At 39.5% G+C, this 14,014-nt stretch overlaps 1 protein-coding gene across 7 annotated transcripts in view; it reads left to right on the top strand.

The window, feature by feature from the left end:
* Positions 1-14,014, top strand: part of NAA16 (N-alpha-acetyltransferase 16, NatA auxiliary subunit) — a 109,017-nt gene that overhangs the window by 30,133 nt on the left and 64,870 nt on the right. For 5 of the 7 annotated variants that reach the window (XR_012159157.1, XM_073345785.1, XM_073345815.1 and 2 more), the window contains exons 4-8: positions 1,545-1,702; positions 4,497-4,631; positions 6,548-6,701; positions 9,751-9,870; positions 12,419-12,514. Coding sequence is in view for 6 of the 7 variants with exons in the window: in XM_073345785.1 (XP_073201886.1) it covers positions 1,545-1,702; positions 4,497-4,631; positions 6,548-6,701; positions 9,751-9,870; positions 12,419-12,514 (663 nt within the window). In the remaining variant the exon portion in view is untranslated. Of the gene's footprint in view, positions 1-33; positions 1,020-1,544; positions 1,703-4,496; positions 4,632-6,547; positions 6,702-9,750; positions 9,871-12,418; positions 12,515-14,014 lie in introns of those variants that run through there. The other 2 variants (XM_073345796.1, XM_073345806.1) reach the window with 2 other exon arrangements.

The following is a 14,014-nucleotide window of genomic DNA, read 5'->3' as shown; positions in this document are numbered from 1 at the left end:
CACTCTAGCTTGACATATTCTGAGGGTATGTCTTCACTACCAACTGGATCAGCGGGTAGTGATAGATCTGTTGGGGATCGATTTATTGCATCTCATCTACATGCGATAAATAGATCCCCAAATCGACGCCTGTACTCTACCTCAGCAGGAGAAGTAAGCGGAGTCGATGGGGGAGCTGCCGCGGTTGACTTGCCGCTGTGGGGAAGACCAGGTAAGTCTAACTAAGATACTTCGACATCAGCAACGCGAATAGCGTAGCTGCAGTTGCGTATCTTAGTTCGAACCCTGCCCCGGTGTAGCCCAGGCCTAAGTCTCTGTGTGGACAAGCTCTAACTTGTTAGAGCTTCTGCATTTATTTAGATTTGTTCAATGCTCTATCTCGGCTTTGTACAGGGTATTTATTATTTACACTTAGTTGTATTCTACCATTTTAAGGCATTTTTCAATCTTTCTTTTGTTTTGTGTGATGAGCTAACTCTTTTTGGGGGGGAGCAGTTGCTTCCCACTCAAAGAAAATTAGCCAAAATTTTCAGAGAACTCCTACCCCTTCACAGGCAGTAGTCTGTCCTACTCCACAAGCCATTTGTGCCACCTTTTGCAGTCAACAAAATGGTTAAATAAAGGTACTGCGACCTCAATCCCACAATACTTGGAACCCACAAAGGATTGTGGGATATGATGTTCATGGGATAACTTTTGAGCAATTTTTGAGTTGCAGACCAAAATAGTTGAGAATTACTAATCTAGAGGCTGCTGTATCGATTAGCAGTGTCAACTTGAGAGTTCTAAAGAATCAAACCAGTTTGACAAGGTCGTTCCTTTATTTGCTAGAATTGTGAAGTTAATGACTGAAGTGACCACACCAGATGTAATATTTGGATTTTTTTTAGATTATTTCATAGTATCATGCCTTGAGTTCAAAGACTTTCACAGGGTAAAAGAGGAAGGGGCTCTTAAAGGAGAAAAATGGAAGTCCTCACTCAAGATCACCAATGTCTCGAAGCTAGAAGAAACCTAAGGTATTACAGTGCTGACAGTCAAACTTGGTCAGTTGGAGATGCACACATACTGGAAGATTTCTTCGTCGAATGAACTATACCTCTCCCTTATTTAACACAGCAGTTGCCAGACTGGTTAAATATTTTATATTAAATTTTGATTTGATATGACTATCTCTTATTTTTAGTAAAACTGTTAACTTTAGATTATTTGGCTCTTAGACTGTTACAGTGTAATTTACTGCAGTTTTCTTGGAGTTAAGAAAAAATCTCCTGACCTGTAGCCCTCCTTCAGAAGTACAGGACAGTGGCTTGCCGATCCTCAGCAATTCAATGACGGTTGTAAATACACACTAAATAAGCCTGCTGGCAGTAAAGGAGGACAAGAAAGTGTATAGCATAAAGATTGAGAAGAGTAATCATACTTAAATAGCATGGAAGATTCTCAGAGAGAGAGATCTAGTTTTTTGGTCAGTAAAATACATAGACAATGTAATTACCTTCAGAAAAATGTGAATGTCTGTCACTTTCCTTAACTTGTATTAGGTTGGCATGTGTACGGACTCTTGCAGCGTTCTGATAAGAAATATGATGAAGCCATTAAATGTTATCGAAATGCTCTCAAATTAGATAAAGACAATCTACAGATCCTAAGAGATCTTTCATTGTTGCAGATCCAAATGCGAGATCTAGAAGGATACAGAGTAAGTATTTTATTTAAATTTGTATGTTTTAAAACTACTGATTTTTAGTTTTTGTATCTGGTAAGTTTAACTCAAAAGTAGCAAGTTATTTGAACTGCTGTCTAGGAAAGACTGAGCAGTGAACTACAGCAGTGGTGCACTTGGTGTATTGAGAGGATGCCAGCCATGCTACTGTTACTCTGTATTAGCTGATCCACAGAGCCATCTGTGCTTCTCAATTGCCAAACATACTCTAAACTAATGTTCACCAATTCACTCGTGTATATTTGTTTTTTCTTAATACTGTGCACCCATTTCACACCTTACATTTTCAAAGCCTGATAAGAACATGAACTGCTTACCTCAATTTATGGATGATGCCTACCTTCTCACCCTCCACATTACACCTGTTTTTAATGTCTTTGAGGATTATTGAGATACTTTTTTTTAAAATGGCCAGTAGCCACTCAGCCTTTGAATCCATCCTGGGCAGAGGAGGGATTTAGGGCTGTTTGCTTTTCTGTTCAGAAAAGCCCATTTTCAAGTACTAATGCTGCCCTTAACTTTCCATGGGCTAATCCCATGTCTTCTGAAACCTTCATTCAGCACTAGCACTGGCTGCAAGATATATTAGGAAGCACTGTATGTTAAAGGCAGATGCTGCTATGTTTCCTCCTCATCTGCATATAGCATGAGCATGGAAGAGACTATTCGGTATTGATCTTTAATACCAGGACCTCACTTCGTCTCATTATAAAAATTGCCAGAGGAAAGAGTGGAACTAGGTGGTAAGAAGACCAAAGGAAGAAATGGGGAGGTATGAAAATGAAAACTCTAATTTTATTTCAGAAAAATTGACAGTTCTTCTTCTTTGAGTGATGTCCCTATGGGTGCTCCACTGTCATGCAGCAGCGCCCTCTGCTCCTGGGATCGGAGATCTTAATCAGCAGTGCCCACCGGTCTTAACATGTGCACCTCCCCCTTCTCACGCTGGTAGCGGGACATATATGTAGCACTGTGCAGTACGACTGCTCCCCAGTTCCTTCTCTACTGCCTTTGATCTGGGACGGAATCTGCAGCAGAGCCACTGCAGTGTATTCGCTGTCTGTGAGAGGGACATGTCCCACAAAAGTGTTCTCACTGCCATGGCTTGACTGCTAGGGCCAGAAAAGACCATGACATTTGGTTGTGACTTCTCCTCATAGAGAAATCAGTGCATCCAGCATCAGACCCAGGCCTGGACTCTTCCCCCGTGCAGCTTTCACCCTTGGCCAGGTCATCTGCCGATCACTGCAGTCCCATAAGAGAAAGTTGTCCCTCTCTCACTCTGATGAGAAGAAACTGGCTCCCTCCCCATATTCTGAGGCACAGCCTGCCCTCCTTCCTTTCCCCCTCCTCCCCCATCCCTTGTGAGGTCAGTTGCCTCAACATCCTCTGACAGGGGACATAGCTCCGGGGACCATCCAAGTACCTCTGATACCAGCACGAAACATCTGTCTAAGGACCTTAACCAGGCAGACCTACAGCCCTCTGCACTCTCTCTTGGTTCTAGAGACCAAGACAGACGGACTTCGGGAGCTACAGACCGACAAGATCATTGGCACCCATCAAGTTTTCAGCTCCACTTTCTGATTACTCCTGCATGTGTCCCTCGGCACTGAGTCCTGCTCCAGTACTGATGATGCTCCTTTCTCCACCACAGGAATCCAGACATCCTAAAGACCTACTGGTATACGACATGCCTGAGTCACCTCTGCTCAGCCACAACCTCACCCAACTTCCACCCTCCTCTCTGGACTCATGACGTTCTTCCCTTTCTCCTCCGAGGATGTTGCCTCCCTTCCCCAGTGACAAGGAGGAAGATGAGGAGTGGGGCTCCATCGTGCCCTCTTATTTGAAACCCATGCAATCTACTTCATCTACATATCCTCAGTATGTGTAATCCACACCCGGACACAACCCTGGTATGGACCAGCATGGATGCAACTCTGTTTTGCTTCCCCCACATTGGCTATATTGGGATCCCTGGGCCATGTACACGACATAATTGAGGAAGCTTGTCATGCAGCAAAGCTGGAGACCTACATCTTTGCCTTCTCCATCAATCTCTTGCCCACCAGAGATCGAGCCTCTCTCCGAATGAGGTGAGGAGGAAGAAGTTTCACCAACACTATTATTTCTCCTCTTCTTCCCCGAATATGGCTGTCATGCCACAACCTACTACTACTGAATATGACTTCAAACACTTCTAGGAATAATTCCGCAGGATTTCAGACTCCCTCCAGCCGTATTTCTTTTGGAAATTAATGAGAGGTTAAGACGTGAATGTGAGAACCTGGTAGTTCCCATGCTCATGAGGCTGTTTTGCTCAAAGGGAAACTTATTTTATGTTCCTTGACTGTAAAAGTCCAAATTCTTCTTCAGCATGTAGAGGCTGGGTAAAATGTTCCGAAGTGCCTATGTGACTTAGGAGCCTGTCTTATTTTCAGAAGCAACTTAGGCAGTTAGGCACCTAAGTATAATTAAAATCAATTAGACTTAGTCACTTAAATGCTTTTGAAACTTTTATCTTGATTTTAAAATAGATTTTAGGCTTTATGTCAGGAATACTACAGTTAGTGTAAATCCCACTTTCCTGTAACTCAAATGTAGTACTGTTTATCATTTACTTTGTTAGAATTGCGTCTTGCTTTTTAAGAATGTCCAGCTTCCAGTAATATTCAAGATTAAAATACTACTAGTAGTGTATCACAGTTGTGATTCAGTGAGATATTTTAGAACATCTTCATTGAAGGAACTTTCCTTTTTATTAAAGGAGACAAGGTATCAGCTACTTCAGCTGCGTCCAACACAACGGGCTTCATGGATTGGATATGCTATTGCATATCATTTGTTAAAAGATTATGATATGGCCTTAAAACTACTGGAAGAGTTTAGAAAAACTCAACAGGTAAGACATGTATACTGTTTCATAATAATGAATAATTCTCCTTAGATGAGCAGAATTTGAATAACTACAAATATTGAAGGGGGAAATGGCTATTGTTTGTACAGGTTTGTTTTTCACTTAGCATCTTGGGACCTATTTCAGTAGATAATACCATCTGTGGCTGCTAATCTATGGACCTTTTACTCTTGGGGGAATTCTGCGTCAAAAAATTAATTTCTGTATATTTTATTAAAATAATGCAATATAATCACCCCACTTTCAATTGTTTTGGTAATGTATTTAAATTACAATACAGAAAAAAAGTCACACTCGCTGTTCAGCATTTCCTAAACACATGAAACATGACCTACAAGGAAAGATTGAAAAAATCTGAGTTTGTTGAGTCAAGAGAAGAAAAGACTGTGTGTGTAATGTGATGACAGTTTTCAAGTACATAAGAGGTTGTTATAAAGAGGAAGGTGATAAATTGTTCTCCTTAACCACTGAGGACAGGTCAAGAAGTAATAGGTTAAATTGCAGCAAGGGAGTTTTAGGTTAGACATTAGGAAAAACCTTCCTAATTGTAAGGGTAGTAAAGCACTGGAACAAATACCTGTGGAGCTTATGGACTCTGAGTCATTGGAGATTTTTAAGAGCAGCTTAGACAAATCTGTCAGAGATGGTCTACTTGGGATGGGAGTGGGAGTGGGAGTGGACTAGCTGACTTACTGAGGTCCCTTCCAGTCCTACTTTTCTGATTTCTATGTTTACCTTTTAGTTCCCCCTGCAGTTTGAACTGAAGACAATATTTTTCTTCCTGCCGTAAAAGGTTGTATAGCTTTACTGAACAATTTTCAGTAGTTGCTGTGTTCCACCTTTAAGGTTCTTGCATTTCACTAGTAGCTAATAAGGTTTGGGTACATAGTTTAAGATCATTGTGATCTCCCAGCATGAAAGGGGTCCGACTTGAAGAATGTTCTTACTGGAAGGGAATTTCTCTGACTTGGCAAGGGCTGCTGCTCCTGTGGGTGGGTGACTGTTTCACTGTAGCTATAGTAAAGTTTCCATGTGTTCTGCAGTTCAGTTGGTAGTGGATCTAAAGGTGATAGCCTGTCTGAGAATTTCCAGAGCAAGGAATGGTGGGGAGAGAGGAGAAGGTGTGGGTTTTTTGTTTTGTTTTTAAGTGTAGGGGCCTACCAAATTGATGGCCTACATAGGGCCCTACCAAATTCATGGTCCATTTCGGTCAATTTCAGTCATAGGATTTAAAAAATTGTAAATTTCATTATTTCAGATATTTATAACAGAAATTTCATGGGGTTGTAACTGTAGGGGTCCTGATCTTACTTCTGCCTTCACAGTTAGGGTGGTAGGGTATGGTGTTGTCACCCTTACTTCTGCTCTGCTGCTGCTTGCAGGGCACTGCCTTTAGAGCTGGGTGCCTGGCCAGAAGCTACTGCTGCTCTCTGGCCACCCTGCTCTGAAGGCAGTGCAGAAATAAGCGTGGCAATACCACAACCCCCCTACAATAACCTTGCAAAAAAAAAACAAAAAAAAAAAAACCACCACAACCCTCTTTTGGGTCGGGACCCCCAGTTTGAGAAACGCTGGTCTCCCCTAAGAGATCTGTATAGTATAGGGTAAAAGTAGACAAAAGACCAAATTTCACAGGGGAGACCAGATTTCATGGTCAGTGACACATTTTTCATGGCCATGAATTTGGTAGGGCCCTACCTATACACTACCTCCTGTATAGTAATAGGCATCCAGTGACCAGCTTCAGTTGATCTCTTCTTAACTAAATATTTGAGACTTTTACATCATGAGGTCTACATTTCAGTGTCCCTGCTGACTGAGTCTTAAAATGCCTTGTGTACAATTGCACACAGCCTAGTTACAAGTGGTAAGATGCATGCTAATTAACCTGTCTTTTACAGATTCCTCCTAATAAAATAGATTATGAATATAGTGAACTGATCCTATATCAGAACCAAGTGATGAGAGAGGCAGATCTATTTCAAGAGTCTTTAGAACATATAGAAACATATGAGAAGCAAATATGTGACAAGCTTGTTGTAGAAGAAATCAAAGGTAAATTTTTTTTTCTCTTTGTACTCACCTTTACCCAAACTAGAAGTATCTACTGGCTTTTAACCATATCATATAAAATGAGGGTTATATGGAGACTTTAAATTATTTAAATTGTTGTATAGATAAATTTATTAATATCAAATCTATAATTTGGTATTTTGTTAAGTTTCTTTGACAAAGTGGAGTGTTGGTGGGGTGACATTACTTTGATATGGAATGGAAATAAATTCGGAATGAAATAGCATTCCTTATAATTAGAGGGCCATTCACAGATACAAAGTATATCTCAAAGACTTACGAGTAGTCTGTGTACAGTAGGTCAAAACTAGTAACCCACTCATCTTTACTTAGCTCTGCAAGTTAAGAAATGTAATGCCCTGTGTATAAGAAATGTTGGTTTTCTGCTTGGAGCATCAGGTTGTGGTTTCTTTTTAAATGCGTCAATGCCTTTTTGTATTATCATACAGCTTTTGAAAAAAATATGTATTCGGTTAAAATTGATGCGTTAGGGTTTTATAAAAACTTGGACTGCTGAGGTTCTGAATATGTGCAACTTTGTGACACAGATTTCATATATTCCTTAATTGACCTCTGTGCTGGGACTCTCTCTTAGGGCAATGTGCCTGTATCGACCAGCTTATTGCAATTAGTGTAAACCATAAGTATAATTCTGTGTCACTTATAAATGTTTATAAACTATTTTGCAAGACGTTTATCAAATTGCCTATATTAGTTGTGTCCAAATTCCCTTGAAAATATATTCCCTGAGCTACGTCCTGCACAGTTTAAATTGAAGTGTTTGAATCCACTGTGTTGTTACTGATATGAGTTGGGAGCACTCTGAGCATGCTGCAACTGCTTTGCAGCAACCCCAGTGGCCACCTGCTGCCTCGCTGGGAGGGAGGAAAGAGTTGTCCTGATTGCTATAGAATCTCAGAATATTAGGGTTGGAAGAGACTTCAGGAGGTCATCTAGTCCAATCCCCTGCTCAAAGCAGGACCAACACCAACTAAGTCATCCCAGCCAAGGCTTTCTCAAGCCAGGCCTTAAAAACCTCTAAGGATGGAGATTCCACTAGGTAACCCATTCCAGTGCTTCACCACCCTCTTAGTGAAATAGTGTTTCCTAATATCCAACTTAGACCTCCCACACTGGAACTTGAGACCATTGCTTCTTGTTCTGTCATCTGCCACCACTGAGAACAGCCTAGCTCCAGCCACTTTGGAACCCCCCTTCAGGTAGTTGAAGGCTGCTGTCATCTCCCTCCTCACTCTTCTCTTCTGTAGACTAAATAAACCCAGTTCCCTCAGCCTCTCCTCGTAAGGCATGTGCCCCAGCCCCCTAATCATTTTTGTTGCCCTCCGCTGGACTCTCTGCAATTTGTCTACATCTCTTCTGTAGTGGGGAGCCCAAAACTGGATGCAGTACTCCAGGTGTGGCCTCACCAGTGTCAAATAGAGGGGAATAATCGCTTCTCTTGATCTGCTGGCAATGTTCCTACTAATACAGCCCAATATGCCATTGACCTTCTTGGCAACAAGGGCACACTGCTGATTCATATCAAGCTTCTCGTCCATTGTAATCTCCAGGTCTTTTTCTGCAGAAGTGCTACTTAGCCAGTCGGTCCCCAGCCTGTAGCAGTGCATGGGATTCTTCTTTCCTAAGTGCAAGACTCTGCACCTGTCCTTGTTAAACCTCATCAGATTTCTTTTGACCCAATCCTCCAATTTGTCTGGGTCACTATGGACCCTATCCCTACCCTCCAGTGTATCTGCCTCTCCCCACAGCTTAGCGTCATCTGTGAACTTGCTGAGGGTGTAATCCCATCCTCCAGATCATTAATAGAGATGTTGAACAAAACCAGCCCCAGGACTGACCCATGGGGCACTCCGCTTGATATCGGCTGCTAACTAGACATAGAGCCATTGATCACTACCCGCTGAGCCCGACAGTCTAGCCAGCTTTCTATCCACCTTAGTCCGTTCATCCAGTCCATACTTTTTTAACTTGCTGGCAAGAATACTGTGGGAGACTGTATCAAAAGCTTTCCTAAAGTCAAGATAGATCACCTCCACTGCTTTCCTCATATCCACAGAGCCAGTTATTTCATCATAGAAGGCAATCAGGTTGGCCTGGCATGACTGTTCTGTTGCCTGTTTCCCTACTGGATATGGGAAACCTAAGAACAGCAAGGTAGGAGCTTGAGTGGCTGTGCCTGTCAAGGGGAGTACCTACAAAAATTGAGCCCTTTACCAATAGCTAAGGTGGCTTCTCTAGCTTGTGCCAGCTGGCAACAGCTCCTTAGAGACCATCCATAAGCTGGAGATAGCCACTGTGTAGCACATACTTCTCCTCCCTTCCCCTGAAATGTCCCCTGCACCAGGAACTATGGGGAAGAATGTGTAGGGAGCAAGCAGAGGATTTTGTGGGTGGTTTTCACTCCATGTTTGCCACTTGAGCCGTGGAATGGGGCAGATAATCTACCCCAAAGTGTTTGATTGTAGCCCCTTAACCTTCTTGAAAGAAAGAGTGGACAACATTGGCAGGAATACTGATATAAAATCCCATTGCAAGGTACATACAAAAAGAAGTAGAGTTGAGGTTTCTGTGAGAACTTTAACTCTCTAAATTTTCTGAGTATGGGCCAGTAAAATTGTAAACTTAATGTTTCATCAGTGTTGCTTGCATTGAATTTGAAATGCCTCCTTTGGCTAGCTAATACAAATCTTGTCATTTTTTCATACCTGGATAAGTTAGTGTCATAAAGTCCCCCCCCCCCCCCCCCAAAAAAAAAAAGGGCATCTAAACAACCTTATTTTTCAGAATTGCTGAATGTTCACAAATCCCATTGGAAGTCACTGTGAGGTAGTCATTCAATGGGATTTGTGGGTTGGAAAACACCTCTGAAAATCAGCCACTTTTATTTTTGCTAGATGCTTAAATATGCCTTATGGAACTAGTTTTAGGTACCCAATTTTGAAAATTTGGCCTCAAGCCATAAATATACTTTCATTTAAGTCCATATTGATGTTTAACTGCATTGTTTTAGGAGAAATGTTGTTGAAGTTGGGAAGACTAAAAGAAGCTGGTGAAATATACAAAGAATTAATTGATCGGAATGCAGAAAACTGGTATTATTATGAAGGCTTGGAAAAGGCCATACAACCTAGTAAGTAATGCAGTGATGTACTTTAATTTCCTCCTTTCTATTTAAACAGTTGGTGTCTGATAGAATGTTACAATATGAAATTGGAACATCCCAATTCAGCTGAAAAATATTTGTGTATCTTCTGAACTTGAGCAATTTGTAGTCAGATTTACTCATTTAAAAATTAATTGAAACATCTGTGCATGTGGTACCAACACTGACTCTTTCTTTAAAGGTCAGAGTTAAAGCGGGCCGTTTGTTTCATGCTTGCTAGCCCAAGGAGAACTCTTCCCCTGCACACCCTCTTTGTAAAGGGAGTCGTCATCACTGGCTGACTTGCACAGTAATTCGTTTGGATCAAGTTACAGGATTGCCGTTTTCATAAAGCTGTCAATTTGAGATTTCATGGGATAATAGCTCTTTAAAAAGGAACAGTGTCTTTTTGTTAAACTCAAAGGCAGATTAAATATATTGCTTTAATTTCTCTTGGATAGGACCCTCTAAAGGCATATCATTTTAGCAGGGACTAGCTTTCCTGTGGAAGAGAAGAAAAGATTAAATAATTGAGGATTTCCTAAAAATTAAAGCTCACTCCTGGTACAGTTATTTTGGTCTTCCAGAAAAAAATAACTAATAGTTTTTGAGGCATACAATACTGGAACAGCAGATACCTATGACCAAGAAATGGAATCTTAACTTTCCAAACCTTTATCTTAAAACATTAATTTAAAAACTGTTTTCTCAGTTATTCTTCAACAACTGTAAAAAAACAAAACAAAAAAAAACCCCAATGTTCTACAGTTTAATAGAAAGCAGAAGGGTGGTTTTTTTATTCAATTAATTCGGATAGTATAAAACCACAAGAATATTACTCATAAATGATGATGTAGTAGTAGTAGTAGTATGTTTTTAATGCAATTTAGGATTTCCCATGTTTAAGGAAATAGTTGACACCAAAAAGGTGTCAAACTGTTAAACGCTCTGCAAATATGACTTGAGGTTGAGTAAAAGTCTATAATTAAATTGTTCAAACATATTTATAGACTAGGGTTATCTGCTGGGTATTTGTTACATTGTATCCATGGAACTGGTACAGTAGTTGATATTGCCTAAACCAATTTACTATTGTGGGTCACACATGCAGTGCTCTCTGTTATGTGGGCCACATCCACACAATATATACTACCTGTATATATATATATATATATATATATATATAGTATATATATACTACCTGTATGGCCCTGAGGATGTCACATGGGCCGCAGCTGTGTACTGATTGGGCCACAAGTGGCCTGTGAGCTGCAGGTTGAGAATCACTGATCTAAGCAATTAAACTAGTCAAGGGGTTGAGTCTATTTGGTTTCTATCTGAAACGTTTGGAAACCCACATTTATAACTATTAATAAAGAACAATTGTGTATATGTAATGTACATTTCACATAAAAATCCTATTTGATTTAAACTGTACTAATTATTAAACATAATCTACTTTATTTTTTTTAGGTGGTCTTAGGACTATTTCCTCCCCCATGGTAAGTTCTGGAGCTCCAACCTGTGACTTCATATAGGGTTTTTATATGCTTTAGTTCCAATTTTAATATTTTAATTTATGACTCTTAGAATTATGTATACCCTGGAGCCAGTGGGTAACATACGTGTACGTGTGTGTTTGTGTACATATATAAATATTTCCCACCACCACCATCAGATCTCAATGACGTGAGGCTTTTTACATATGAAACAAATGTGAGAGTATAACTACTAAGCATTTTTCATGCTATATCCTTGATCTTAACTTTCAGAATTAAATAATTTCACCAAGCAATTTGACTTTTCCACTAAATTCACTTATGAATCTGAAAATAGCATTTCAAAACCAATAGATCAGTTTGTTTTAAAGTTCTGACCACATTGGAGCTCCAAAGCATATTATGGGGGAAAGGGGAGGAGTGGGAAGGAGGTCTAAAGAAAAGAAAACTTCTTAAACTTGATGTATTGACAGTCCTGCTGCTAAGTACTTGTATAGTTAGTATTAGGTTACTTTCATTGCTGTAACTTTTGTAATAAAAGGCTCGTTTGTATATTTTTAGAATACTTTTAAACGATTAAATGGTAGTTCTTAAAGCAGTTGCTCTAAGTGGATTCATATTGATAGACAGTTTGCATACGTTATTTGCAAATGTTGAAGTACTGTTTTGTGAATGGGATTGTACAGTATGTAGTTGTAAGAAAATAAACACAATCTCCCTGTGATTGGAGGCACAAGGTAATTACATTGTCTGCTGTTTAATTACTTAAACAACTAATAACAAAAGATAGGGTCTATTATATGTACAAAAGATGGCAACACACTACCTTCTTCCATAGTGTGTATGATTAAATAAATGAAAAATTTCGTGTAAATTTTTCCACTGTTGTAACTAAATCTGTACCTTCTGGTAGGTTTAGCTAATTAAAATCTAGAATTATAGTTTACTTTTAATATCTTTTTTAAAATAAGAATTTAATGCAAAAATAGATTTTTCTCTCCAGTGTTTCTTACATCTCTTATATTTACTGATAATAGGCACTTTAGAAGAGAGGCTTCAGATTTATGAAGAAGTTAGTAAAAGACATCCCAGAGCAGTTTCACCTAGAAGATTACCTTTAAACTTTGTTCCAGGTAATAAACTACATATCTGTTCCATATTGCTATTAATTTTTGTTCTTTTTATTAAGGTGTCAGTAATTAATTTTGTCCTATATTTTGAACATCCATTTATATATATAAAGGTGCATAAAGCTTGGTTTCAACTCTTGAAGACTATGCATCTCTGTAGGTATGGAGAAAAATGTCAGTAGTGCACTACAAAGGCTGATAGCAAAAGGTCCTTCATGCTAATATTTTGCCTTTACTGATGTGGATAGCTGTGTATATATTGTAAGAATAGCAAGATATATATAAAAATGCCTTTGTTCCTGTGCTGTGTGCTAGGTGATGTCCCCAGATAAGAGTATGAAGTGTGGTACGCTATTGTGTTAAGGGAATAACAAGTTTCAGCTTTTTGTTTCTTTAATTGTTTATACACTTTGATAACATTCCTCTCTAGCCTCTTAGAGGAGAAGTCCCCTAAGACTGACTTTATATTCTTGACTGTTAGAAGAAGTTTGCCGAAAAGCTAGCAGGCGAAGAAATTGCAAGCTCTACTTACAGTTCATGTGTTTCACAGAAAATTACAGTAAAGTTTTCTCTGTACTGTTTCATTGGCCTGGAACCTAGTTGTCAGCAACTGCATCGTCTGGGTTAGAAGCTTGATTTTTTTTTTTTTAATATTTTTACTTTTCTTTGGGTGTCCCAAGCCCTGCCCTTATATCTCCCTGTATTTTATAAGCTGGAACAAATGCTGATAAATGTATATATCATTCAGCTGTGAAGTGGGCCTGATTTTGTTCACAACTGCAAGTTAACAGTAGTGATGGTGGCTTTCCCAAGAAAGCTCCCAGCCTACCTCAAAGAATTTTATGCTACAATGTAGTGCAGTGTTTTGTCTTTACATTAGAGATTAAGTTAAAATTTTAACTACTATTACCATGCTGTACCTTGCCAGGTTATCTATAGCTCAAAACTAGGTTTGCAGCATTTTCCAGTAGGAAGTTTAATTGTAGAATCATATTCAGCAATGCTATAGTTAACTTTTTTAATGAGTGTGTTATAAGTGCTTTATTTTGAGGAGTTTATTACACTTAAACAAATTTAAAAAACCCTCTATCCTGAAACTTGGCGCACAAGTGTTCTCAAGTCTGGAAAAATAATAATCGAAAAAGTGGTTCTTCCAGTGATTGCACATGTGCATTCCATTCTTGGTATGTATGCACCCTGTGCATGCTTGTCAGAAACTTTTCCCATTAGTGGTACCAGTTGGTGTGGCTCAAGTGATCTCTGCCTCATGCCCCTGTGAGCAGGCATAGAGGGCAGAGCTGCCCGTGACCCCCACAGTTCCTTTTTACTACCCAGGATGGCTAATCGGTTGGTCTTGCTTTAACAAATTCTCTCGGTGTCTCTTATTTTTTGTAGATAGTTACCCATTTTTCATAGTATTAGTGATTTGCTGTTTTTTTGGTTTCCCTACTTGGTATTCGATTTGTGATACCGAGGAATGCCTCAATTACTGTGCTTCAACCC

The sequence above is a fragment of the Lepidochelys kempii genome, chromosome 1, assembly GCF_965140265.1.
Source record: "Lepidochelys kempii isolate rLepKem1 chromosome 1, rLepKem1.hap2, whole genome shotgun sequence".
NCBI classification, from domain to species: Eukaryota; Metazoa; Chordata; order Testudines; family Cheloniidae; genus Lepidochelys; species Lepidochelys kempii.
This window is presented reverse-complemented; position numbering and strand designations above follow the sequence as displayed.